Source organism: Lithobates pipiens, unplaced genomic scaffold (assembly GCF_037356315.1).
Source record: "Lithobates pipiens isolate NorthernLeopardFrog02 unplaced genomic scaffold, aLitPip1_a1.2 Scaffold_35, whole genome shotgun sequence".
In the NCBI taxonomy this organism is placed as follows: Eukaryota; Metazoa; Chordata; class Amphibia; order Anura; family Ranidae; genus Lithobates; species Lithobates pipiens.
Genome location: NW_027507811.1, coordinates 21,790,349 through 21,818,019, shown reverse-complemented (window position 1 = coordinate 21,818,019; position 27,671 = coordinate 21,790,349). Strand labels below are relative to the sequence as shown.

Here is a 27,671-nt window from a genome sequence, read left to right as displayed (position 1 = left end):
ATTGGCTATATTGTTACAATGAAACTCATTTTTAAATTTTTTTTTATTCAGGGTATAAACCAGAGTGACTGTAATAATGCTGTTAAAGAAGAGTTAAAAGAAGAGGAGGGTGAGGTTGGTGTGATGGAGTTTTCAGAAGGACCTAAAGACCCTTTGAAGGACATTGCAGGTTCCACACAGGAAGATCACATCTCGCATACGGTAAAGTATAAAAATGGATAAAAGTTGATACCTACATACTGACCTGTTATTAGTTATGTTATAGCCATTAATCCCATTTATATTAAATATTCAGGATATAACCCACAATGAGTGTAATAATGCTGTTAAAGAAGAGTTTAAAGAAGAGGAGGGTGAGGTTGGTGTGGTGGATTTTTCAGAAGGACATAATGACTCTTTAAAGGACATTGCAGGTTCCACACAGGAAAATCTCATCTTGCATAAGGTAAAGTATAAAAATGAGTCACAGCTAATACCTACATTCTGACCTGTTATTATTTCTGTTTTAGCCGTTTAATCCCATTTATTAAATATTCAGGATATAAACCAGAATGATTGCAATAATGCTGTTAAAGAAGAGATAAAAGAGGAGAATGAGGTTGTTGTGTTGGAGTTTTCGGAAGGACAAGGTGACCCTTTAAAGGACGTTGCACATTCCACACAGCAAGATCCCATCATCTCACAAGAGGTGAAGTCTAAAATTTTGTAATCGTTGATACCTACATTCTGACCTGTTATTAGTTATGTTGTAACAGTCAATCCCATTTTGTATTGAATATTCAGGATATAAACCAGAGTGATTGTAATAATGCTGTTAAAGAAGAGATGATAAAAGAGGAGGATCATGAGGTTGGTGTGATGGAGCTTTCAGAAGGACACACAGAACCCCTCAAAGACGTCCCGATGGAAACAGTCAGTGATTCAAACCCACCAGAGAGATGTCCCCTTCCTCAGTCTTCCCAGGATTCCACACAGGAAGGTCACACCATCCCTCACCATCATCAGGTAGGTGGATTCAGTGTATAGAACACAGAAGTAATTATTAACTTTGTGAAATGACATTCTTCTATGAAGATTTTTGTTTCAATCTTCATGTCTACGAATAGTTAAGTCCCGTCTTTGCTCCACTCCTCCATTTCCAGTACCCCCTTTGAGCACCCCCACTTCACTGTTTATTAAAAATCACTATATGTGCCTTTCTTCTATGTGTCTTGGGCCCATATACATAACATCCTCCTGTGTTGCTCCTGGCAGTCGACACGTGCTGAATGACGTGGTGCCGTTCTTTGCTGCTGTGAGTCCAGGCCAGCATGATAATACACCCTGTGACCCACAGCTTGTTTAGTGTGCCGATCAAGCATGATCGCTATGGGAAGTAGTGTTGGTGATGCTGTAACCACCGCAAGAATGCCAGCAAGGACTGGAGCTCGTCACTGGAAGGAAGAGAGGAAAGATCCCTGGTGCCGCACATACACCATCTATGGTGGTGTTGTGAGACAGACAACCTCAGCCCTGGCTCCTGCCAGGACACACGCCCAATGCGTTTCGTCCTGGTCCCTGGGTTCACAGGAAGAAGGCAGCAGACTTGAATTTTCTCTGCTTCAGGTCAGTAACTCGTACTGGTCTCCTCCTCAAACCTGTGACTGGACATTGATAGGAGAAGCAGAAGACTGATGAGCTCATCTCTCTGTCACTGTGCTCTCGTTTTCTTTTTGTGAGCATTGCATTACAGCTTATTGGCTATTTGTGGTGATTCTCCCTCCCCAAATCTGAGCTCTGCTGTATAGGGAGTGCAAGCGTCAGATATCAGGTCACATTCGGGTACTTACATTGCTTATATTTATTAAAAAAATAAATAAAAAAAATCACATTTAATGATGTATTAATGAATGCATAGCTGCTGTCATTTGTGTATTTTATATTCAAATTCAACTTTAATGAATGTTTGTTTTTTTTCTTTTCTTTTGGGGTTTAGGGTGAAGAACCGATTAATAAAAAAGCTAAGGTTACAGTGGAACAAGTGGAGACAAATGTGGAGGCTGATCAGCCGTCAGAGGTGGAGGTGACTATAGAAGGTGAACCGGATGAAGCCCCTCCAACTAGCAAAACAAGTAAGTAGCAAAGACACCAGGGCCTGACCAGTGTGCCCGAGAATCAACACATGTGGATACTCAATATTTTTATTGTAGAAATTGAATGCTCACACAAATAAGGCATTTTCCTCAATAGCACTATACAGGTTTTTTTTTTCTCCTAAAATAGGTGCAGGACCTAAACTACAACCCCCCCAAAGCCAGCCTCACACACACCCTCTAAACTGCATCAAATAGTGGGTGTGGTCAAATCTCACTAACAGTGGGAGGGTTTTAAAGGAGCATTAAATACCAGGGGTGCGCTACGTGCAGAAGTTGGGGCTGCATGTAAAGTTCAGGGATACACTATACGCAGAGTTCAGGAGTACGCTGCATGCAAAGTGCAGGGTTCAGGGGTGCACTACATTCAAAGTGCAGAGATTGGGCTTCTTCCATAGATGCTTACCTCTGCAGTCCCCCCCCCCCCCAACCTAATCTCATTTTACCCCTTTAGCTCTGAACTCTGCATGCAACTACCCCCCCTCCACTGCCCTCATCATGACTTCTGTGTTTTACAAGTGATAATGGGGAGCAGAGGGCCTAAGCCCAAGTTGCAGCTGGAAAAAACAAAACGCTGGCACTACATTTGTTGCAGGTCATAAACTTATTTAGGCAAGAAAGATCATGTATATCAGCAAGGCACCTTTTTTAGTAGTGATATCACATGAGACTACAGATCACAGAATGACTGACTGAGGAGCACTTTCCTCGGAGGAGGCATAGGATTACTGGGTTACCCTGCGATCTTCAGTTTTAAGGCTGCCAGTGGTAGGCATTTCCAGAAAGCTGGCAGGAGAGACACCCCGTAAGGGAAGACCTGCTCTTTATCTCCTCGCCAGGTTACTCTCCCTATCACTGTCCGTACTTTCTCCCACGGCTCTGTTCCTGACCTACTTCCGCACTGCTGGTGCACTAAAATGCAGGCTCTGCTATTTAAGGACTTGTGTGTCAAGATGGCCGCCCAAATCGCAAGAGATTTTGGCATCCAATGAGTGATGCCGGCCTCTCCAAGCTGGCCACCTGGAACTCATAGTAGGGGACAGATTAGTCCTCAGTAGACTCCTGCCAGCCTGAAGACATGGCACAGTGCCTACAAGTTCAGAGTTTAATTTATCTTCTGAGGTATGTGGATTAGACCACAGTAGAAAAAAAAAATCATGCTCCCAACAAATGAGGAAGAGATACTGTACATCATATGAAATTTACATGTCCATTCTCCAATATAACGTCATGTTCCCAACAAATGAGGCGGAGATACTGTACACCAGGGGTGCCCAACCAGTGGCCCGCGGAGCCCTCTGATGTGGCCCGCGACCTCCTGCTCTGTGATGGAATAGAATACTGTTATTATTAGTAAATTTATTACTAAAATCACAATGTATATATGGGAATATCTGTTCTGCAGTGGTTACTGGGCTGCTTTCAAACTGATCCACAGGTGCAGAGCAGTGCACCAGCGTGTTACCTGCACTGAGCCATAGGCCCCTTTCACGCGGTCGGTCCAACCCAATTGGACCCTCCATTCACCTCTAAGGAGTAGAAGACGTAAATAGATTTGTGTCCGTTTACAAACACCTACCTCCAATTCGATCCGGAAAAAAAAAAAAGTAGAGTGGGCTCTATAGAGTAGAGTGGGCTGCCATGCACTCGCTCCGCTCATTGTGGCCCGCGACCGGTTACCAAGTCGCTTAGGTGGCCCTCGGTCTTCAAAAGGTTGGGCACCCCTGCTGTACACCATATGAAAGGTCCATCTCCATTCCTCAATATAACGTCATGTTCCCAACAAATGAGGAGGAGATACTGTACACCATATGAAAGGTCCATCTCCATTCCTCAATATAACGTCATGTTCCCAACAAATGAGGAGGAGATATTGTACAACATATGAAAGGTCCATCTCCATTCCTCAATATAACGTCATGTTCCCAACAAATGAGGAGATACTGTACACCATATGAAAGGTCCATCTCCATTCCTCAATATAACGTCATGTTCCCAACAAATGAGGAAGAGATACTGTACACCATATGAAAGGTCCATCTCCATTCCTCAATATAACGTCATGTTCCCAACAAATGAGGAGGAGATACTGTACACCATATGAAAGGTCCATCTCCATTCCTCAATATAAGGTCATGTTCCCAACAAATGAGGAGGAGATATTGTACAACATATGAAAGGTCCATCTCCATTCCTCAATATAACGTAATGTTCCCAACAAATGAGGTGAAGATACTGTACACCATATGAAAGGTCCATCTCTGGAGGCACATTCACGTGATCATGAAAGATGGCTGAGTAGTCTTTTTACTACCACCGGACCTCTTGTAGCTCGGCTGACAGCGCACTGTTCTATCCCTGACACAAGTGATTCAGCTCTCCCAGCAGCAGGCACCACCAGGCATCTGGAGGGTGTGCACCGCATGCCCAAATAAAGGCAGAAAGACCGGTCCCAGCCAAAAATAGCCCCTGCCACAGGAAAGGGCAAGATGGCATCCGAGCCTCCTTAGCCTGATGACACCACATGGCTCTCGGCGGCGGGCCCGTCCTCTCCAACAAAGAGCCTGCAGCAGTTCCCCACGGATTTGGTAAGCCCTCTAGCCACTGACTCTGATGCATGTTTTCAAGTTTCGTACTATAGTGAGGGATGCGATAGCCACAGCCTCCCATAAGACCCCGGTGAAGTATCTTTAAGAGCTAGGCCACCGTACAAACCAAATAAAACAGCATATGGATTTAGCAACTACAGTATTGGAGGGGCATGAGGAGGAAGTTGACAAATTAAATGCTGAACTTGAGACCCTGCGAGATAAACTGGAAGATGCTGAAAACAGGGCCCACAGGGACAATTTCCATATCTGCGGGGTCCCTGAGGTCATAACTAATCTCCAAGGCACTGCCACTGCCTTTTTCCAGAAATTGGCACCTGAGGTTTCTCTTGAACCTACAGAAGGTACATCGTCATTAAATTCCACTATTAGCATACCAAAGAGACACTCCTGCAGGCGTAAGGAACGCTCGGATCTCCTTTTTTTTTTTTTTTTCAGGGCAATCCCCTTCAATCCTTTGCAGACCTTTTGCTGGTCACGAGGAACTTGAAACCTTATCTGCAGATTTTGCAGACCTGAGGAATTGAGTACAGATGGGGATTCACCTTTAAACACTCGTTCACCCACCAAGGCCGCCAGTTTCACGCTTCTTCGTTGCAACATTTTTCAGGAGCTGCAGCTTGATCTTTTCCTCCTCTCAAATCGAACCATCATCTTCAACATCCTGCTTGTGGCTGTCTTAGCCCCCTCGGGCATCCCAACATGTCTCTCTCTCTCTCTCTCTCTCTCTCTCTCTCTCTCTCCCTCTCCCTCTCCCTCTCCCTCTCCCTCTCCCTCTCCCTCTCCCTCTCCCTCTCCCTCTCCCTCTCCCTCTCCCTCTCTCTCTCTCTCTCTCTCTCTCTCTCTCTCTCTCTCTCTCTCTCTCTCTCTCTCTCTCTCTCTCTCTCTCTCTCCCTCTCTCCTCCCTCTCTCTCTCCCCCTCTCTCTCTCCCCCTCTCTCTCTCCCCCTCTCTCTCTCCCCCTCTCTCTCTCCCTCTCTCTCTCTCCCTCTCTCTCCCTCCCTCTCTCTCCCTCCCTCTCTCTCCCTCCCTCTCTCTCCCTCCCTCTCTCTCCCTCCCTCTCTCTCCCTCCCTCTCTCTCCCTCCCTCTCTCTCTCTCCCTCTCTCTCTCTCCCTCTCTCTCTCCCTCTCCTCAACGTTTTTAGGATGTACCCATAGGCTGTAGGGCCCAGCTGGATTTGGCCACACACATTACCACAGGCGGCCTGGTGATCTCATCAATGCCTTCTATTTTCCAACGTCTGTTGTTGGCTGTAAACAACGGGACATAATCTGTCACTGCCAAGCTACTGTATGGCTGCCATAGGCTATGCTGTTGGTGCCTTTCAAATACAAATGTTTACTACACCGAAGATTGTGTGTGGTGTTGTTTTTTTTGTGTTTTATTTTGGTTGTGTTCTACTGGTTGCTTCAACACATGCTGGTTCTCCACCCAGGCCTGTCCCAATTGAGAGATGGCATGCCTGGGCTGTTGTCACCCACATTTGCTACTCAAATTTATTTTGTGACTATGTGTTTTATTCATTGTGCTTTACATTGCGGCAGTTGTTTACTGTTGTTATTGCTATGTGACCTTCTCCAATGTTACTGGATATAAGAACAATTTATTTTCTGCAATAAATGAGGATAAACCTAAAGCCTGGCATGCCCTTGGTGTTCCTGGCAGGCTTTATGTTCATCCTCGTTTATTGCTCGCTATTGCCTATAGCAGGGCTTGACAAAACTCGGGCGCCAGGTCGCATTTGCGACTAGAATTAGCGACCTGGCGCCTGGGGCAGCACAGCTGGGGGTATCCTATCTCTGTGGACCCCTCCGGCGTGATCGCGTCGGGCTGCGCCGCCGGCGGCTGGTAATTGAGCCCCCGGCTTTGAGGCCTTCTGTGATCCTATGGTTCCTTCTGGAATCTGGCGCCCTCTTGTGGTGGCCGTTGGAATTACAACCAGCAATGCTGATAGCTCCAATCTCCTTCCCTTTACTTAGAACCCTTAAACATTATATTATATTTTATGTATGTGTGTGTGTGTGTGTATATATATATATATATATATATAATTTTTTTTTTTTTTTTTTTATTCTAACACCCTAGAGAGTAAAATGGTGGTCGTTGTAATACTGTCTGTCACACCGTATTTGCACAGCGGACTTACAAGCACACTTTTTTTGGGGGAAAAATAATTTATTTAATAAAAATAAATAAAACAACAGTAAAGTTAGGCCAATTTTTTTTTATATTGTAAAAGATAATGTTACGCCGAGTAAATCGATACCCAACATGTCATGCTTCAAAATTGCGCCCGCTCATGGAATGGCGACAAACTTTTACCCTTTAAAATCTCCATAGGCAACATTTAAAAAATTCTACAGGTTGCACTTATTAAGTTACAGAGGAGGTCTGGGGCTAGAATTATTGCTCTTACTCTACCGATCGCAGTGATACCTCACATGTGTGGTTTGAACATCGCTTTCCTATGCGTTCGCTTCTGCACGCAAGCTTGGCGGGACAGGGCGCATTAAAAAATTTTTTTTTTCTTTTAACTTTTATTTTTATTTTTTTCACTGTTCTTTTAAAAAAATAAAAATGTGTCACTTTTATTCCTATTACAAGGAATGTAAAAATCCCTTGTAATAGAAAAAAGCATGACAGGTCCTCTTATATATGAGATCTGGGGTCAGAGAGACCTCGCATCTCATATTTACACTAAAATGCAATTTTAAAAAAAAATCATCATTTTTAAAAAAATAAAATAAAATGTCCCTCTAAGAGCTATGGGAAATGACTTGGAGACAGGTGAGGGGCTTGGGACTATCTTCCCCTCACTCGCCTCCATGTCAGGCCAGGGACAGGTCCAGATCGCTGTCACGGACCTGGCTCCTAACTTTTTCAGCTGGCTCATAGATTCCAAGCAAATTTGTCAACCCCTGGCCTATAGGCCATAATCAACTCTGAGCTGCAGTGAGCTGGATTGAAGCCAGTTTTTGAACCTTCTATTTCGTAATGTTATACATTTTGCTAAGGCTGCTCTTCCTTTTTTTTTTTTTTTTAACAGTCCAGTTACCATTATAGGTTGCTTTCACGTATTGCTGGTTACCAGAACTAGGCTGCCCTTTGGGTGGATGTAACCTAATTTTGCTGCAATAGTGCAACGCATCTGGAAAGTCTTCACAGCGCTTCATTTTTTTCCACATTTTGTTATATTCCAGCCTTCTTCCAAAATTTGATTTAAATTCCATTATTTTATTTTCCCCAAAATTCTACAAACAATCCCCCATAACGACAACATAAAAGACGTTTGAAATCTTTGCAAATTTATTTTAAAAATCCCATGTACATAAGTAATTCACAGCCTTCAATACTTTGTTGAAGCTCCTTTGGCAGAAAATTACAGCCTCAATTCTTTTTGAGTATGATTCTACAAGCTTGGCACAACTATTTTTAGTCAGTTTTACCCATTCTTCTTTGCAGGACCTCCCAAGCTCCATTGGGTTGGATGGGGAGCGTCGGTGCACAGCCATTTTCACAACTCTCCAGAGATGTTCAATCGGGTTCCAGTATGGGCTCTGGCTGGGCTACTCAAGGATATTCAGAGTTGTTCTGTAGCTGATCCTTTGATATCTTGGCCGTGGGCTTAGGGGGGTCGTCCTGTTGGAAGATGAACCTTCGCCCCAGTCTGTGGTCCACAGCACTCTGGAGCAGCTTTTCATCAAGGATGTCTCTGTACATTGCTGCATTCATCTTTCCCTCGATCCCGACTAGTCTCCCAGTACCTGCTGCTGAAAAACACCCCCACAGCATGATGCTACCACCACCATGCTTCACTGTAGGGGTGGTATTGGCCAGGTGATGAGCAGTGCCTGGTTTCCTCCAGACGTGATGCTTGCCATTCAGGCCAAAGAGTTCAATCTTTGTTTCGTCAGACCTGAGAATTTTGCTTCTCATGGTCTGAGAGTCCTTCAGGTGCCTTTTGGCAAACTCCAGGTGGGCTTTCATGTGCCTTTTACTAAGGAGTGGCTTCCGTCTGGCCAGTCTACCATACAAGCCTGATTGGTGGAGTGCTGCAGAGATGGTTGTTCTTCTGGAAGGTTCTCCTCTCTCCACAGAGAAACACTAGAGCTCTGTCAGAGTGACCATCGGGGTTCTTGGTCACTTCCCTGACAAAGGCCCTTCTCCTTCTTCAATCTCTGTTTGACCAGGCGGCCCGCTCTAGGAAGAGTCCTGGTGGTACCAAACTTCTTCCATTTACAGGTGGTGGAGGCCACTGTGCTCATTGGGACCTTCAATGCTGCAGAAATTTTTCTGTACCCTTCCCCAGATCTGTGTCTTGATGCAATCCTGTCTCGGAGGTCTACAGACAATTACTTGGACTTCGTGGCTTGGTTTGTGCTCTGACATGCACTGTTAACTGTGGGACCTTATATAGACAGGTGTGTGCCTTTCCTTTTCATGTCCAATTAACTGAATTAAACACAGGTGGACTCCAAGTTGTAGAAACATTTCAAGGATGATCAGTGGAAACAGTGCACCAGAGCTCAATTTTGAGTGTCATGGCAAAGGCTGTCATTTATTAAGCAGGCCATACGTGGTCGAATTTCAAACAAATTTTCTTTTCAAAATCAGAAGGTTAATTTTTTATTTATCTATTTATTTATTTTTTGTGATCCGACGATGCCACCACTGATTTTCGAAATTCGGCCGACCCAGCCTTCAATTTCACCTCGTGTTGCTACAGAAAATAATTTTTCGTGGCCGGGGATCTTCTTTTCTTGCAAATGCGCATTTTTTTTTTCTTATTACATTTCTCGCACAATTCTCCCATAATTTTATTAGAAAATGTCCGATTCCTGAAACTTGATTGCCGCACAAAAATCGGCAGTTGCTGCAGCCCACTAATGGTGCGAAATTCGTAGGAAAATTCTTAGATACGATTTTCGAAAGAAATTTCTGTATGGCCAGCATTGCTGTATGTACATGGGATTATTTTCGTGGTTTTTAATTTTTTTATATATACATTTTCAAAGATTTAAAACAAAATTATTTCACGTTGTCATTATGTGGTATTGTTTGTAGAATTTTGAGGGAAAATAATACATTTAGTCCATTTTTTGGAATAAGGATGTAACATAAAATGTGGAAAAAGTAAAGCTATGTGAATACTTTCTGGATGCATTATATATTGTTTTTTCCTTACACAATTGTCATCGGAGTACCCCAAAATGAAAAAGGCTCCACGTAGAGTAAAATCTTAAAAATGTATTCTACATATGCTAAAAATTGCACTTACATCAATGATGCATTAATAACGCATAAGGGGATACTCCCCTTTAAAATCCTATGCGTCTGCCGGCACAAATTCAAACAACCCGTCCTTCTGGGACTCGAGGGTTACGGTGACATCAGTGTGTCGCTCCGCCCTACGCGTTACCTCATACGTTAACGCTGTCTAGTGCCCGTGCTAGACGTCAACGCATGACGAAACATGTAAGACGGAGTGACGCGCTGATGCCACCTTAACCCTCGAGTCCCGGAAGGATGGGTAGTTTCTATGTGCGCCGGCAGACGCATATGATTTTAAGGGGAAAATCCCCGTATGCGTTTTTATTAATGCATCATTGACGTAAGTGCAATTTTTAGCATAAGTAGAATACATTTTAACGATTTTACGCTATGTGGAGCTTTTCATTTTGGGGTACTCCGACGACATTTGTGTCGGCAAGCTGCATATGTCAATGTGGGAAGACCCTCTGAAGTCCTAAAAGGCCCTGGCTGGGTATAGAGCCACAAGCGCTATTGACCTCTTGTGGTGAGAGGTCCATGGGAGCTGGTAAGCAAGTCTTTCAGCCTCTGGCGGTGGAGTTGGTGGACAGATTCACATTTGTTAAGGTGGTGGATGACGGTGATACTCGCCAGGAATAACTATTACATCACTTGTGGACATTTTTATTTTTCAGTAATTGGCATAACTCTGAAAAGTTTTATATGGTATTGGGACTTTACTTTTATCTCACAGGAGAGTTGCTGCTTGCACTATTTTGTTATGTTATGTATTAGCCCTTGTACACACGGTCGGAGAATCCGTCGGAATGTGTCCTATTGGACCGTGTTGTCGGATAATCCGACTGTGTGTGGTCTGCATCGGACTGTTTCCGTCGGAATATCCGTCGGACCCAATTTTCCAACATGTTGGAAATATTTTCCGACCAACTGTGGTCTGCATCGGACTGTTTCCGTCGGAATATCCGTCGGAACCAAATTTTCCAACATGTTGGAAATATTTTCCGACCAACTGGTCCGATCGGACATACTCCGATCATGTGTAGCCTACTCCGACGGACAAGGTGCCACGCATGCTCAGATCAAATTCCTACATCAAAGCTATTGGCTACTAGCCTGAACGTAGTTCCATCGTAACGAAATAACATCATCATGTTCTGAAAGATCGGACAAAATCCGATGGATTTGGTTGGCAGAATGTCCGACCGTGTGTACGTGGGCTTAGTGTGTGTTTGTTTTTTGTTTTTTTTATTATTATTATTCATATTCACATAAATCAGAAACTTGCTTAAAGTCACTTTCTACTACATTTAAACAATCCCCCTAATTGTAAGCTCTTGGACCAGTCCTGTATGGAGTTGTATTTATGCCTTTACAGATGGAGCTGAATGCTCTTTGCATTAGTCCTGCCAGAAATGGTATGCCAAGGCAAATAAACCGAATGTGATGCTGGACAATAAATAATTAGATGCTGGACAATAGGTTACATACTTTTACTCGTAAATTGTCTCCCATCGCTTTACCTACCTGTCCTAACGTTCTCACTAGTAACCCAGTCCAGATCTTGGAAGAATTTTTGTCATCTCCTCACCATAATACACTCGGACCCTACTCGTGCGAATAATCGGGATACGGACACTTTCTTACAACCTCTTTCGTTACCTATGCTAGTTGCAGCACACACAGATCTTATGGACCGTGACGTTCAAGAATCCGAAAATGTCTTGCCATGTATAAAAGGATCTGAAAGTGGGTGAAACGCCTGGCTCAGATGGCTTCACTGCACTTTATTATAGGAAGTTAGCAGATGTCTTCGCTCCTAATTTACCAGCTAGAATTCCATAAAAAATAATTCCATAAAAAAAAAAAAAAAAAAATGGTCGGGCCTTTTCACCAGATCTTTTGACTGCTAATATAGTCATGCTTTTGAAACCCGATCTTGATCATTCCTCCTGGGCCAACTTTAGGCCCATCTCTCTTATCAATATAGATATGAAAATTCTCGCCAAAATCTTAGCTAATCGTCTAAACTTGTTTCTCCCTCGCTTAATCAAAAAAGATCAAGTTGGCTTTGTTTCCCCAACTACAGGCAGGAGATGCTATCGAATTATTCAGCTGCAACATATCGCCCATAGTCGTTCTCTGGAAACTATGCTTTTATCGCTTGATGGGAATAAGGCATTTTGGCACTGTTGTGGCCTTACCTTATGACCATGCTCCGTCGTTTTATGGCTTCAGTGCTTCCTTTTTGAGTTGGATATGATTCCCCATCAGGCTAAAATTAAAAAATTCTGGATTTCAGTCCCCCCCTTTTTTTTTCCCCCATTAGAACGGGTACCCCCCAGGGCTGCCCACTCTCACCGCTCTTATATATCCTGACCTTGGAGGCCTTGGCAGAGGCAATATGCTCTCATCCAGATGTTAAAGGCATCAAAATTGCAGGCTCTGCAAAGGATAAGATATCTTTATTCGCTGATGATATCTTGATGGCCTCAACTTCTCTCAGTCTCCCTGCCTAACATGCGATCCCTCTTTCACACTTTTGCGTCCCTTTTTTTGAGCTCAAGATTGACCCTACTAAGTCTAAAGCAATGTTCGTTAACTTTTCACCGCCCAAACTGGCAGCCTTGAAAACTGCCTTTCCATTTCATTGGCTTTCCTCTTTACCTTACTTAGGAATCTGGCTCACCACTAGGTATGAAGAATTATATCTAGCCAATATTCCACCATTATTTAGAAATCTCACTGATGCTTTCCTCTTGGTCCCATTTCCCGTTCTGCTTTGGCAGGATCACTGCGGTCCGTGTATGTCTTACCTACCGAAACTGCTATATTTCTTTTCGTGTTTTGCCAATCTCAATTTCCCTCGCATATTTTACGTATGCAACAGCGCAAGCTTTTAAAATTTTATCTGAGGATCCACTTGACCTCCCAGAATCGGCAAACTTGTTTTTTTTACGCTCGTAGGATCAACAGTGTTTTTTTCAGTCCCCATCTTGCAAGCTTTTTATACGGCAACGAATATAGCCCCATTATCTCATCTCCATGAAACGTATTATTTGCCAGTATGGGCCACCATTGACTTGGTGGATTCCTATCCTATTCCCATTTCTTCCTTGCCCTGGCTCCCTCCTATCCACTGTTCGACTGTATTAGGACCATGCCTAACCCACTGTTTGTGGGATTTTCAGAGGGCTTGATCTCTTCCCATCTACCCTTACTTCGCCTTGTTCATTGCCCATTATTTCCCCCAGGTTGTGAAAACCCTAAACAATTTTCCTGGAGGACAGACCACAGGTTTGTAGACATTCACTCTCTGTTTACCCCTACTAGAATAGCATTTAATGCCCTAAGGTCCTCTCATGATATCCCTCTATGTGAACGCTATAGCCATTTATAACTCAGTTTATTCAACAACTTATAAAATCCAGTTTTGAGAGTCAACTTATGAAATCTACCCTTTGAGAGTCTTTGTAGAGCCCGACCTCACATCCCGGATCTAATATCTTTAATCTACTCCTCTATAATCTCCTTGAGGAAACCCCAATTACGATCTTACCATCTTCAATGGGAAAGTGAGTTGGGGAGGCAGGTAGATCCAGAGGATTGGCAGGTCATGACCACAGCTCTTTCTAAGTGCTCAAAACATGTTCTCATACTGGAGAATGCCTACAAACTGCTGTACAGTTGGTACTCTACGCCAGCTAGGCTGGTTCGCTTCTTCCCATCTTAGGCCGCGTACACACGCGGGGACTGTTCGCCCAACTTTGTCCGCTGAACAGTGTTTCGGCGGACAGTCCGCCCGTGTGTGGGCTTTCAGCGGACAGTTTCAGCGAACAGTCTGCTGAACAAAGTTTTTCGGAAATTCCGAAAAACTGTCCGCTGAAACCTTGTTTCAGCGAACAGTTCCCTCGTGTGTAGGCTTGTTCGTCAAACAAAGTTCCGCGCATGCTCAGAAAGAATTTATACGCCGAAGGTTGCATTGCAGTGTATAGGACGTCGTTTTCTAGTCCCGTCGTACGTGCCGTTCACGTCATCGCGCACGGTTTCAGCAAACTGTTCGTACGTCGTGTGTGGCCATGTCCGTCCATGCTAATTTTGAGCGGACTGTTTGCTGAAACTGTTTGACGGACAAAGTTGAGCGAACAGTCCCCGCGTGTGTACGCGGCCTTACTCTCCTCTCTGCTTCCGGGGTTGTTCTCAGGAGGGCACGATGGCACACATTTGGTGGTCTTGTCTGAAGGTATGCCGACTATGGGTCAGAGTTTTATTATTTCACATTAATCTTAAACGAGACCCCTACGAAGGTCTTCTTTGCAGAACTGCTTTGACCGTAGCATGAATTAGACTTGCATCTTTTTACTGCAACTAAATTTGACTAGTGCGAGGGCTTGGAAGACTCTTGTACATGGCTTTGAAGCTGTTTTAAAAACAAAACAAACATATGAATGATCTCATGGTAAATGAGAAGCTGACTGCTTGCATTTCGGACACGCGTGATAAATATCTTGGGGTCTGGCAACCCTGGATAGCATATATCCAACCTTCGAATTTTGAAAACATTTATTTAGTGATCCTCTGACGTACACCGCATAGGACTCTTCTTATTTTTATCTCCTTCCCCTTGTTCCTGGCGTCTAGTCCTTCTTTCCTCTCTCTCTTCTACTTTTCACTCGTCTTATTCTATGTATCTATTTGATAGGCCTTTTAGGTTCTGGTTAGGATGACTATGATGACAGCATTCTTCTGTTTCTATATTGTATTCTCACCTACATATAACTCTACTGTCAAAACGCTTCCATGTTTTACCATGTTTAGCTGCAAGCTTGAATGTCCATATTCCAGGTCATAATGCAATTCCCTCTGGATTCTTAAGTTCCCTTGTTTAGAGACTTAAGCATTTTAGTTAAAACGTAGTGCTTATTCTGGAACAAACTAATCTTTGTACATTGTTGATTTTATTTGTTTTATGGTATCTGATCTTTGTTTGCCTCACATCTCATTGTTGGCCTAATATGTTGGATTGAATCTTAATAAAATCTTTGGTAAAAGAGAGGGTCCATCTCCATTCCTCAATATAACGTCATGTTCCCAACAAATGAAGAGGAGATACTGTACACCATATGAAAGGTCCATCTCCATTCCTCAATATAATGTCATGTTCCCAACAAATGAGGAGGAGATACTGTACACCATATGAAAGGTCCATCTCCATTCCTCAATATAACGTCATCTTCCCAACAAATGAGGAGATACTGTACACCATATGAAAGGTCCATCTCTATTCCTCAATATAACGTCATGTTCCCAACAAATGAGGAGGAGATACTGTACACCATATGAAAGGTCCATCTCCATTCCTCAATATAACGTCATATTCCCAACAAATGAGGGAGGAGATCCTGTACACCATATGAAAGGTCCATCTCCATTCCTCAATATAACGTCATGTTCCCAACAAATGAGGAGGAGATACTGTACACCATATGAAAGGTCCATCTCCATTCCTCAATATAACGTCATGTTCCCAACAAATGAAGAGGAGATACTGTACACCATATGAAAGGTCCATCTCCATTCCTCAATATAATGTCATGTTCCCAACAAATGAGGAGGAGATACTGTACACCATATGAAAGGTCCATCTCCATTCCTCAATATAACGTCATCTTCCCAACAAATGAGGAGATACTGTACACCATATGAAAGGTCCATCTCTATTCCTCAATATAACGTCATGTTCCCAACAAATGAGGAGGAGATACTGTACACCATATGAAAGGTCCATCTCCATTCCTCAATATAACGTCATATTCCCAACAAATGAGGGAGGAGATCCTGTACACCATATGAAAGGTCCATCTCCATTCCTCAATATAACGTCATGTTCCCAACAAATGAGGAGGAGATACTGTACACCATATGAAAAGTCCATCTCCATTCCTCAATATAACGTCATGTTCCCAACAAATGAGGGAGGAGATCCTGTACACCATATGAAAGGTCCATCTCCATTCCTCAATATAACGTCATGTTCCCAACAAATGAGGGAGGAGATCCTGTACACCATATGAAAGGTCCATCTCCATTCCTCAATATAACGTCATGTTCCCAACAAATGAGGAGGAGATACTGTACACCATATGAAAGGTCCATCTCCATTCCTCAATATAATGTCATGTTCCCAACAAATGAGGAGGAGATACTGTATATCATATGAAAGGTCCATCTCCATTCCTCAATATAACGTCATGTTCCCAACAAATGAGGAGGAGATACTGTACACCATATGAAAGGTCCATCTCCACTCCTCAATATAACGTCATGTTCCCAACAAATGAGGAGGAGATACTGTACACCATATGAAAGGTCCATCTCCATTCATCTGTATAATGGCATACCTCCACAAAATAACGTGGCAAAACATCTAACTCCATGACGTCCCATAGCTGTCATAATTGCACAAAGAAATGTAGACCGTTTGCCGTAGTTTTGGGTGTTTTGTATCTTCTTCTGGTTTTGTTTTTTACATTTTGGTGTTGGTTGTATTCAGTTTTATTCCAGAGCTCTGCGAAACTGTTGGCTGCTAGACCAACGTACATGTCTCTTTATTTATAATTGACCTTTTTACATTTATTTAAAATTGCCTTCCAACAGATGGATGTGATGTTGGGAATTCCTCGGAGAGACGTCTTCTATTATCTGCTGATTGTAAGTCAGAAGATAATGTCATCACACAGGATCCTCCAGGAGGAAATCCAAATACACAAAATATACATCACAGACCTTCCTGTCCGGAGACATCAATGGATCCCTCTGATCAGGGGGAATCTTCTCATCAATCACATACTATGATTGGAAATATCCATGTAAGATCTCACACTGCAGATCCATCAACAGATCCTTCTAATCCCGAGGAAACTTCCTCACCCCATGAAGGAGATCACCGAGGTGACAATCTATTCTCATGTTCAGAGTGCGGGCATTGTTTCAATGGGAAAGGAAAACTTCTTGTACACCAAAAATTTCACACAGGTGAACGACCTTTTTTATGTTCAGAGTGCGGGAAATGTTTCACTCAGAAAGGAGATCTTAATGTACATCAAAGAATTCACAAAGGCGACCGTTCGTTTTCCTGTTTGGAGTGTGGGAAATGTTTTACACAGAAAATCAAACTTCTTATACATCAGAGGAGTCACACGGGTGAGCGTCCCTTTTCCTGTTCAGAGTGTGGAAAATGTTTTGCACAGAAATTCGCTCTTCTTATACACAAGCGAATTCACACCGGTGAGCGGCCATTTTCCTGTTCAGAGTGCGGGAAATGTTTTTCAGATAAAGGAAACCTCCTTAAACACCAGAGAACTCACACGGGTGAGCGTCCCTATTCATGTTCAGACTGCGGAAAATGTTTCACTCGGAAAGGAGCACTTATTGAACACCAGACTATCCACTCGGGTGAGGGTCCATTCTCTTGTTCAGAGTGCGGAAAATGTTTCCTTTATAAAGGTAAACTTGTGGAACACCAGAGAAGCCATACGGGTGAGCGGACTTTCTGTTGTTTGGAGTGCGGAAAATGTTTTTCTGAGAAAGGAAACCTTTTAAAACACCATAGATGTCACACAGGTGAGCGTCCCTTTTCCTGTTCAGAGTGCGGAAAATGCTTCACGCAGAAAATCGCCCTTCTTGTACACCAGAGAAGTCACACGGGTGAGCGTCCCTATTCATGTTCAGAGTGTGGGAAACGTTTCACTGAAAAAGGAAAACTTCATGTACACAAGAGAGTTCACACGGGGGAGCGTCCTTATTCGTGTTCGGAGTGCGGGAAAAGTTTCACTCAGAAAGGAGATCTTATTGTACACAAAAGAATACACACAGGCGAGCGTCCTTTTTCATGTTCAGAGTGCGGAAGAGCGTTCACTAAGAAAGGAAACCTTGTTGAACACCAGAAAAGACACACGGTTGAGCGTCCTCAGACTGCGGGAAAGGTTTTTACCAAAAAAGACTAATAAGACATCATAGAGAATGTTATGCCATGTGAGGGCGCCGCACTCCAACAGCTCAGTGTGTGAAAACTGGGAAGTGGCCTCAACCTCGGCTCCTCCTAAGACCGTCCCAACCGATGTGTTTCGTCCCACCTCCAGAGCTTAGTCATATAGATCATATAGAATGTTGCCGTTGATTATTTTGACAAATATGCAATGGATTTTATTAGGTGGAATGGTTTGGTCCATAGAGAAACTGTAGGATAAAAAAATTAGCTTATAAAGGGGGTGCGTTCTGGCTCAAGAAAATGAAGTTTTTCTTGGCTGCTTCTATTTCTTGGAGACTCTGATACAGAGCTGAGAGTGGTTGCCTCTGACTGTAGGCTACACAGGTATGCAGATCCAGTGTCTCAATTACCCCTAACGCAGGTAATCGGACACTACAGCTGGCTTCTGTGTTCTTCACCTATAGCAGCCCCCTTTCCCATAGGGCAAGGAGGCTTACCTGTACTCGGTTGCCCCCAGGACTTATACACTATGCTATAGTGCCTGGCCACCATGCCAGGGCAGGCGCGAGCTGAGAAAAGCAAACGGGTACTTGCTGTTGGCAGATAGGCACAGTTCGGAATAGTCAAGGTCAAAATCCAAAGTAAAAAAAAAAACAGGCAGAGTTCAGAAACAGTCTATATCCTATCCGAGGTCATCAACGAGGTAATCCAATCTAGCAGAGCAGGGCATACAAACCGACAGCTGGATAAGTTATTACACATGATATCACAAGCATGAGATTGCAGGCTTGGCTGGCTTAAATCAGGTTTAGTCTCCACCCAGAGACTGGCCACATTAATCACCTTGCAGGTGGACAGACAGACTTGGAGAAGGCCACAGCCAAAACCCAGATGCTGGAATGAGGAACAGGTGTGCTAGATGCTTCTGACACCCAGGAAGCTACACTGTGTTACCAAAAGTATTGGGACGCCTGCTTTTACATGCACATGAATTTTAATGTCTTCGTCCGTAGGGTTCAATATTGAGCTGGCCCACCCTTTGCAGCTATAACAGCTTTAACTCTTCTGGGAAGGCTGTCCACAAGGTTTAGGAGTGTGTCTATGGGAATGTTTGACCATTCTTCCAGAAGCGCATTTGTGAGGTCAGGCACTGATGTTGGACGAGAAGGCCTGGCTTGCAGTCTCCACTCTAATTCATCACAAAGGTGTTCTATTGGGCTGAGGGCAGTCAAGTTCTTCCACACCAACTTGCTCATTCATGTCTTTATGGGCTTTGCTTTGTGCACTGGTGGGCAGTCATGTTGGAAAAGGAAGGGGCCATCCCCAAATTGTTCCCACAAAGTTGGGAGCATGAAATGGTCCAAAATGTCTTGGTTGATTTTTTTTTTTTTGTCACTATTTTGACAAAATGAGCCAAGCTCAACCGCTGAAGGAAAAACCCCACACCATAAACCCCTCCACCAAATGATTTGCACCAGTGCACAAAGCAAGGTCCATATAGGCATGAATGAGCGAGTTTGGGGTGGAGGAACTTGACTGGCCTTGGCCCGATAGAACACCTTTGGGATGAATTAGAGCGGAGACGGCAAGCCAGGCCTTCTCGTGCCTGACCTCACAAATGCTCTTCTGGAAGAATGGTTAAACATTCCCATAGACACACTCCTAAACCTTGTGGACGGCCTTCCGAGAAGAGTTGAAGCTGTTATAGCTTTAAAGGGTGGGCCAACCCAATATTGAACCCTACGGACTAAGACTGGGATGTCATTAAAGTTAATTTGCGTGTAAAGTTGAGCATCCCAAATCTTTGGGAATATAGTGTATAAGCATGCCATTGAACAGGTTTAACCCCAAGAGCCTCAACGTCTTAGAGGGAGGGGAAGGCTAGCCCTAATTGGTGTAGGAAGCTCATCATAGTACAATGGGGGCTGTGGGATTTAGCTACAGATGTAGAACTTTACGGACCTAGTCCACTTGCCTTCCTTGACTTTTTGAGGGCTTTTTTTTGCCCACTTTTCAGTAAAAAGAACTGTTCTTGTAGAGTCGATTTTTTTTTTTTTTTTTTTTTTTTGTATGTTAACTGAGACATAATCTGTGTGATACGAAAGAAATGGGTCCGTTGTATATTGTAGATGATATCAATCCCATAATTCTTGTAAAAGGGAAACGCGGAAAGTAAAATGGAGTTCATGTTACTTGTTGTAGTTCCAGCCTCTCATAAATATTACATCACTGAAATACATCTTATACAGTACATGTATATATGCAAAGTTTATTAAAAAGAAATCACAATCTACAGGCGTGGGCAATTTTTTTTTTTTTTTTTTTTGTCAGTGATGGATTAGAGTAGGTACCTACCTAGATAAATGGCACCAGTACTGAGCATGCCCCCTAGGCACCTGTCTTTACACACATGAACTTTAATGGCATCCCAGTCTTAGTCTGTAGGGTTCAATATTGAGTTGCCCCCCGTCCTTTGCAGCTATAACAGCTTCAACTCTTCTGGGAAGGCCGTCCACAAGGTTTAGGAGTGTGTCTATGGGAATGTTTGACCATTCTTCCAGAATCACATTTGTGAGGTCAGGCGTTGATATTGGATGAGAAGGCCTGGTCTATGCTTTAATTCATTCTATAGGGTTCCTCCATCCCATGCCAAACTCACTCATCCATGTCTTTATGGACCTTGCTTTGTGCACTGGTCCAAATCATTTGGTGGAGGGGGGATTATGGTGTGGGGGTTGTTTGGTGGAGGGGGGATTATGGTGTGTGGGGGTTGTGTTTCATGTATTGGGCTTGGCCCCTTAGTTCCTGTGAAGGGAACTCTTAAGGCGTTGGTATACTAAGACATTTTGGACAATTTCATGCTCCCAACTTTGTGGGAACAGTTTGGGGATGGCCCCTTCCTGTTCCAACATATCAGTGCACAAAGCAAGGTCCATAAAGACATGGATGAGCGAGTTTGGGGGTGGAGGAACTTGACTGGCCTGCACAGAGTCCTTACCTCAACCCGATAGAACACCTTTGGTGTAGGGTTGTTTTTCAGGGGTTGGGCTTGGCCCCTTAGTTCCAGTGAAGGGAACTCTTAAAGCGTCAGCCTATTGAGACATTTTGTACAATTTCATGCTCCCAACTTTGTGGGAACAATTTGGGGTGTAGTCCTGACCTCGACCTGATGGAACACCTTTGTGATGAATTAGAGCGGAGACTGCAAGCCAGGCCTTCTTGTCCAATGTCGGTGCCTGACTTCACAAATGCGCTTCTGGAAGAATGGTCAAACATTCCCATAGACACACTCCTAAACCTTGTGGACGGCCTTCCGAGAAGAGTTGAAGCTGTTATAGCTGCGAAGGGCGGGCCAACTCAATATTGAACCCTACGGACTAAGACTGGGATGCCATTAAAGTTTATGTGCGTGTAAAGGCAGGTGTCCCAATACTTTTGGTAACATAGTGTATGCACAGTATGTAACACGTCACCATTTTTCTAGGTAAATGTATTTCTAAAGGTGCTATTGACATGACATTTCCACCACATGTCGGCAACAACCCATGCAATCCATACATACAAAGACACCGAAACAAATACATTCAGAAATTAAGTTATTTTGTAATTAAATTAAAAGCACAAATCTATTGAGCTATATAAAAACCTAACGTGTAGCAGCCGGTGTTTTCAGCCAACAAAATGGCCTCTGCGCCCCAGCTCACATTCGCGTCACAGGTTCCAGCTCCTCCCGTGACGCGAAACGCCAGCTGGGACGCAGTGGCCATTTTGTTGGTTGGAAACGCCGGTTCGTTTCCTTATGCATGTCTTTTACCAAGAGCGTGTGAGTTTTTTTTACTCTTTTACCTAAAATAGATTAAAACTTTTGGATGTCTGCGCAATGTGTATTCTTCTCTTCATATTTGAGAGTACCATTGCTGTGGTGAGGACCTTCTATTGGTTTTTCTGGTGGCCTTTGGTGGAGCTCACTTCAGAATTGACATCCATATCTCTGTACTGGGATCAGCATACTCTGCTTTGGATGAATGAATTCCCTTGCAGCTGAGGATCGCTGGGATTATTATTGGGTTTACCTACTGTCCATACATCTTTACCTTGGGGTAAGAGTCGGTGTGATCGGGTGTTGGTGACGGCTTATTCTATCTACCATTACTCACTCCAGGATCAACACTTTGATTACTTATAAACCTATATTTGGTCCATACAAACTTTAGCTAAGAGCTGCACCATTTCCATTAATAAAATGGAATGACACAGGGAAAAACTATTGAACACAAGAAGAAAGGGAGGTGAAAAAGGGCATGGAAAGCCAAGACATCAGCTGGAATCTATCAGTAATTAGAAAGAAATCCTGTCCCTTGTCAGTGCAAATTTAATATCAGCTGGTTCAGTCTCAACTGATGACCTATAAAAAGGTGTCTCATTACCAAAGTATCACACATCTCATGATGGGTAAAAGCAAAGAGCTCTCTCAAGACCTTCACAACCTTATTGCTGTAAAACATACTGATGGCATTGGTTACAGAAGGATTTATAAACTTCTGAATGTCCCAGTGAGCACTGTTGGGTCCATAATCTGGAAGTGGAAAAAACATCATCTGCTTAGCCAATCCACTATTGTCACGTGCCTGGTTGAGACCAAGTTGACGAGAGGCCTTCTCTTTACAACTCTTGTCCTGTTATCCCAGGGGATGATGACCGGGTATAACAGGGCACAGTGGGGCACGGGTGCGTGCAGGAGATCCGGGCCAGGGAATCTGGTAGCAGATGCAAAGCTGATGAAGGTTCAACAAGCAAGCAGGCAGATGCAAGATCTTGGATGCGTGGCTAGATGGGCAGGAGTTGGCAATAATTGGGCAGCAGGATTACAGAGTCAGGAAGCAGGAGCAGAGTCTAGGTCAGTATCCAGCAAGCCTAGCTCCAAATTGCCCCTGATTTCAAGGGACTGTCCCTGATTTGTCTCTTTCCTCATTTGTCCCTCCTTTTGGTCTTCTCTATCTATATATAGTTATATATAAAACATACTATTTATCATTAAAAAAGTGTTTCCCAGTGTTAAAGTGGGCTTGGCAGGGTGTGTGTCCTATGCCTACATACTTTTGCCAATGGGTGTCCCTCATTCCCATTGAGGGGAGGTATGAGCGAGCAAAAGAGGTACAGGAAGCAAGGTTGGGTCACAAGCCAGGGTCAGCAACAGAGGTTCAGAAACAAGCAGGATCAACAAGCCGGGTCAGGATATGGGTACACACAGGATCAGGTTACAAGCAGTATGAACCGATGCTCAGTCAGCAATCGTCCTGCATTGTGTAGGGCTTTAAATAGGCCTCTGGACGCCAAAGTCCATTAAAAAATGCATGCTCATGAGCATGCGGCGCAGACTAATGCCCATGCATATGTGCTCGTGTATATACACACATGGTCCTGATTCTATGAAGAACATAACAACAATATCCCCCTTCAAATTTAGGACGTATATTGGCTTGCGGTGGTCTGTAAGTGGTTAATTCCCTACTTCGTGCCTTTCTCTGGCTTAATAAACCCCCAAGGATTAGATTGGAACAGCTACAGAAACCTAAGGAGGTCGGGGGGGGGATTGGCCCTTCCCAATCCATGGCTCTACTACCTGGCTGGCCGGCTACAACATATTGCCCGAGCTATACCTGGTGGGCCTGATGCAGGGGGAGGATGTGAGGCTTTATCCTTTGCCAAATCAAACAAACTCTTCCCCCGTGTATGTCCTGATCCAAAATGTTTAGAATAAAGTTCAACAGTTACAGGCTATTAATGGCTTTACAGGGCATAGCCCTATATGGAACAACAAGTATTATGGGAAATTGCTACTTCTGACTTGTGCAGAGCGATGGAAGCCTCATGGGGTTACCCGTCTGGTTCATCATTGTTTTTCTAATGGTAGACAGCTCTCCTTTGCAGAATTGCAAGGAAAATTTGGGTTGCCCCAATCAATGTACATCCCTTACTTACAGCTACTACATGCTGTTAAGACACAAGCAGGTAGTGATTTATGGGCACAATGCCCGGCCACTGTCTTCCATTATATGACTGAGGTGTCTCATTTCAAAGGTTTTATATCCAGGTCATATGCTGCTATGTTACTATCTATTTTCTTAACTGGCTTTCCTACTAAAGTGATGGACTGCTGGAAGAGAGACGTGGGTGCTTTTGAGGAGGACCAGTGTGAGGAGGTGCTACAGGCAATACATGGGTGCCCGCTTAACGCAGCACGACGACTATCACAGTTGTACATTGTGCTGAGGGGTCCACCTCACACCTGCGAGGCTACACAGGATTGGGCATATGCCGCTGAATGTACAAGGTGTTCTAGAGACCATGGGGATCTCATTCATCCATTGTGGTGATGCCCAAAGCTACACCTATACTGGAAAGGAGTTCTCACAACCATTAACAAAGTATTCCTGGTCAATGTACCATGAGACCCCTAAACATGTATCCTTGGTATTCCTGATGATCTCCCAATTGAAGACAACCCAAAAAAAGGCTATTGGTGTAGAGCTCTTTTCCAAGCCTGTAAGCTTATTCTCCAATATTGGAAGGCATCTCCCAATAGAAGACAACCCAATGGAAGACAACCCAAAAAAGGCTATTGATGTAGAGCTCTTTTCCAAGCCCGTAAGCTTATTCTCCAACATTGGAAGGCAACTCCCAATGGAAGACAACGCAAAAAAGGCTATTGGAAGAGCTCTTTTGCAAACCCGAAAGCTTATTTTCCAACATTGGAAGGCATCTCCCAATTGAAGACAACCCAAAAAAGGCTATTGGTAGAGCTCTTTTCCAAGCCCATAAGCTTATTCTCCAATATTGGAAGGCTTCTGCCAATTGAAGACAACCCAAAAAAGGCTATTGGTGTAGAGCTCTTTTCCAAGCCTGTAAGCTTATTCTCCAACATTGGAAGGCATCTCCCAGTGGAAGACAACCCAAAAAAGGCTATTGGTAGAGCTCTTTTCCAAGCCCATAAGCTTATTCTCCAACATTGGAACCCAAAAAAGGCTATTGGTGTAGAGCTCTTTTCCAAGCCCGTTAGCTTGATCTCCAACATTGGAAGGCTTCTGCCAGTGGAAGACAACCCAAAAAAGGCTATTGGTAGAGCTCTTTTCCAAGCCCGTAAGCTTATTCTCCAACATTGGAAGGCTTCTGCCAATTGAAGACAACCCAAAAAAGGCTATTGGTGTAGAGCTCTTTTCCAAGCCGTAAGCTTATTCTCCAACGTGGGAAGGCGACTGAGCCTCCTAAGTTACGGGAATGGATAGCTCAGATGGGATCCAGCCTAAGATTAGAGAAGTATATATTTAAACACCGAGGCCGACCAAGTAATTTTGATCTGCTGTGGGCTCCTTGGTTGAATACCCCAGGATTGTCTCTGGTAGAATTAGTATTGGATAGATTGCTTTTTTTTAACCCGTATGGTATTGTGTTAATAGAGGGTTGTATCCTTGCATAGCAATGGATAACTGTACCGGATTTGTATAGGTGGAAGGTGTCGAAGGCCTGCCTTGCATTATACTTATTGAATGTCATGCTGCTGTATGTAAGAACATTTTGCCTATTTTTTTCTTTAATCCCCTCCTTGTGTATTTCTTAGCCCCTGTACACACAGTCGGAGATTTCGACAACCAAATCCGTCGGAATTTGTCCGTCGGATCTTGTCCGAAACTGTTGCATACACACGGTCGGACTAAGTTGTCGAAAAATCCGATCATTCAGAACGTGATGACGTAATTTCGTTACGATGGGACTACGTTCAGGCTAGTAGCCAATAGCTTTGATGTAGGAATTTGATCTGAGCATGCGTGGCACTTTGTCCGATCAAAATTCTCTACACATGATCTGAGTATGTCCGATCGAACCAGTTGGTCGGGAAATATTTCCAACAAGTTGGAAAATTGGGTCCAACGGATATTCCGACGGAATCAGTCCGATGCATACCACACACAGTCGGATTATCCGACAACACGGTCCGATAGGACATATTCTGACGGATTCTCCGACCGTGTGTACAAGGGCTTAGAGTATGTTTATTATCTACTATGCTAATAAAATCCTTTTTGAGAAAAAAAATAAAAAACTTACCCAGATTTTCCTTTGACTCACAGGTACTGATCCACGTGGAAAAAAGCGAAAAATCTCGGTTCTCGAAATGAAAGAAAATTCGGTTTTATCGTTGCAAAAACGCCCCTTCACAAAGCGATCGGATGAAGAAAAAAAGAGGGTAAAGGAGCTTGGACCAGATCGACCCAACTTGAACATTCAGCAGCAGACAACAGATCGCGGTCGAGCTTACACTCGGAGCTTTTCCACCACAACTTATCAGACACGGACTTGGCTAACCGGATGCGAGACGAGTCATGCCTTTTTTTGTTTTCCCTGTTTGCTGATTCAGTCTCCTGGCACCGATACGGTGTGGACCACGACGGGGGTTTGCGACTTGAAACATCTCACTGAAAAGTCCAGGCGGCATGAAAGTACCCGAAGCCATCTTGAGAACACTTTGAGGTTACATTTTTTTGGGAAGTGTAGCATTGCTAAACAGCTAGATGAAGGCTACAGGATGGGCATCAGAAGGCACAATGAAGAGGTCACAAAAAATCGACAAATCCTGTCTAGGATAATAGACTGCATGAAATTTTGTGGCGCGTTTGAGCTGGCTTTGCAAGGTTCTGACGAGAGCTCCGATAATCCTGGGATATTCCGTGGCTTGGTTGATTTTGTTGCTTCCCTTGATGGAGTTTTGAAAGACCACCTCCAGAATGCCACCGTGTTTAACGGAACTTCGAAAACCGTGCAGAACGAGCTGTTGGACTGTATGTTGTCTGTTATGAGGGAGCACATTATCCAGGAAGCACGGACCAGTGATTTCCTCTCAATCCAGGTCGACGAGACCAGCGATATAACCACGCAGTGTCAACTTGTGCTTGTGCTGCGCTACATCGATGCCAAAAGCAACGTACGGGAGAGGTTTTTTGAATTTATTACTCTGGAGTCCAATACAACTGATTCCATTGCTACGGCACTAAAGGAGCGACTTGCTGCCATCCTTCCGGAGGATCAAAGGAGTAAATTTATCTCCCAAGCATATGATGGTGCCAGTGTGATGTGGGGTGTTCAAAAGAAGATGCAAGAGGTGTACCCAAAGGCCCATTGCATCCACTGCTATGCCCATCCGCTCAATCTTATAGTGGAACAAGCCACTTCTCGCATACCCAAAGTGAGAGTTTTCTTTGCTACTCTCGGAGGATTTGCCAGCTTTTTTTCCAAATCGCCCAAGTGCACAGATGTGCTTGATAAAGTAGTCGCCCATAGACTGCCAACATCAAGCCGTGTCAGTTGGACCTTCCACAGCCATTCCGTCTATACCGTGTTTAAGCACAGAGAGGACCTCCTCCGCTGTTTTCAAACTATACAAGACTCGAGTGACTTTGACCCTGTTACCGTCAGAGCAGCGGGAGGCCTTGCCATGCTGCTGGAGGATCAGGATTTTAAGTTTTTTCTACTGTTTTTCCACAACATCATGCCACATGTGGACCTCCTCTATGTCAAACTCCAGAAGAAGAACATAGATTCAGCCCACATTAAGGGGAGCATCCAGCAGTTCCAGCAGGACCTACAGAAGATCAGGTAGCAGCTGTAATCCTCTTG

The 27,671-nt window shown here is 43.9% G+C and overlaps 1 protein-coding gene across 1 annotated transcript in view; it reads left to right on the top strand.

Annotated features, from left to right (window-relative positions):
• The window catches only part of LOC143956178 (zinc finger MYM-type protein 1-like), a 36,336-nt gene that overhangs the window by 1,836 nt on the left and 6,829 nt on the right, over nt 1-27,671 (top strand). The window contains exons 4-9 of the mRNA XM_077466331.1: nt 52-201; nt 296-445; nt 539-688; nt 784-1,005; nt 1,976-2,111; nt 26,129-27,650. Coding sequence (XP_077322457.1) covers nt 52-201; nt 296-445; nt 539-688; nt 784-1,005; nt 1,976-2,111; nt 26,129-27,650 — 2,330 coding nt within the window. The remainder of the gene's footprint in view (nt 1-51; nt 202-295; nt 446-538; nt 689-783; nt 1,006-1,975; nt 2,112-26,128; nt 27,651-27,671) is intronic.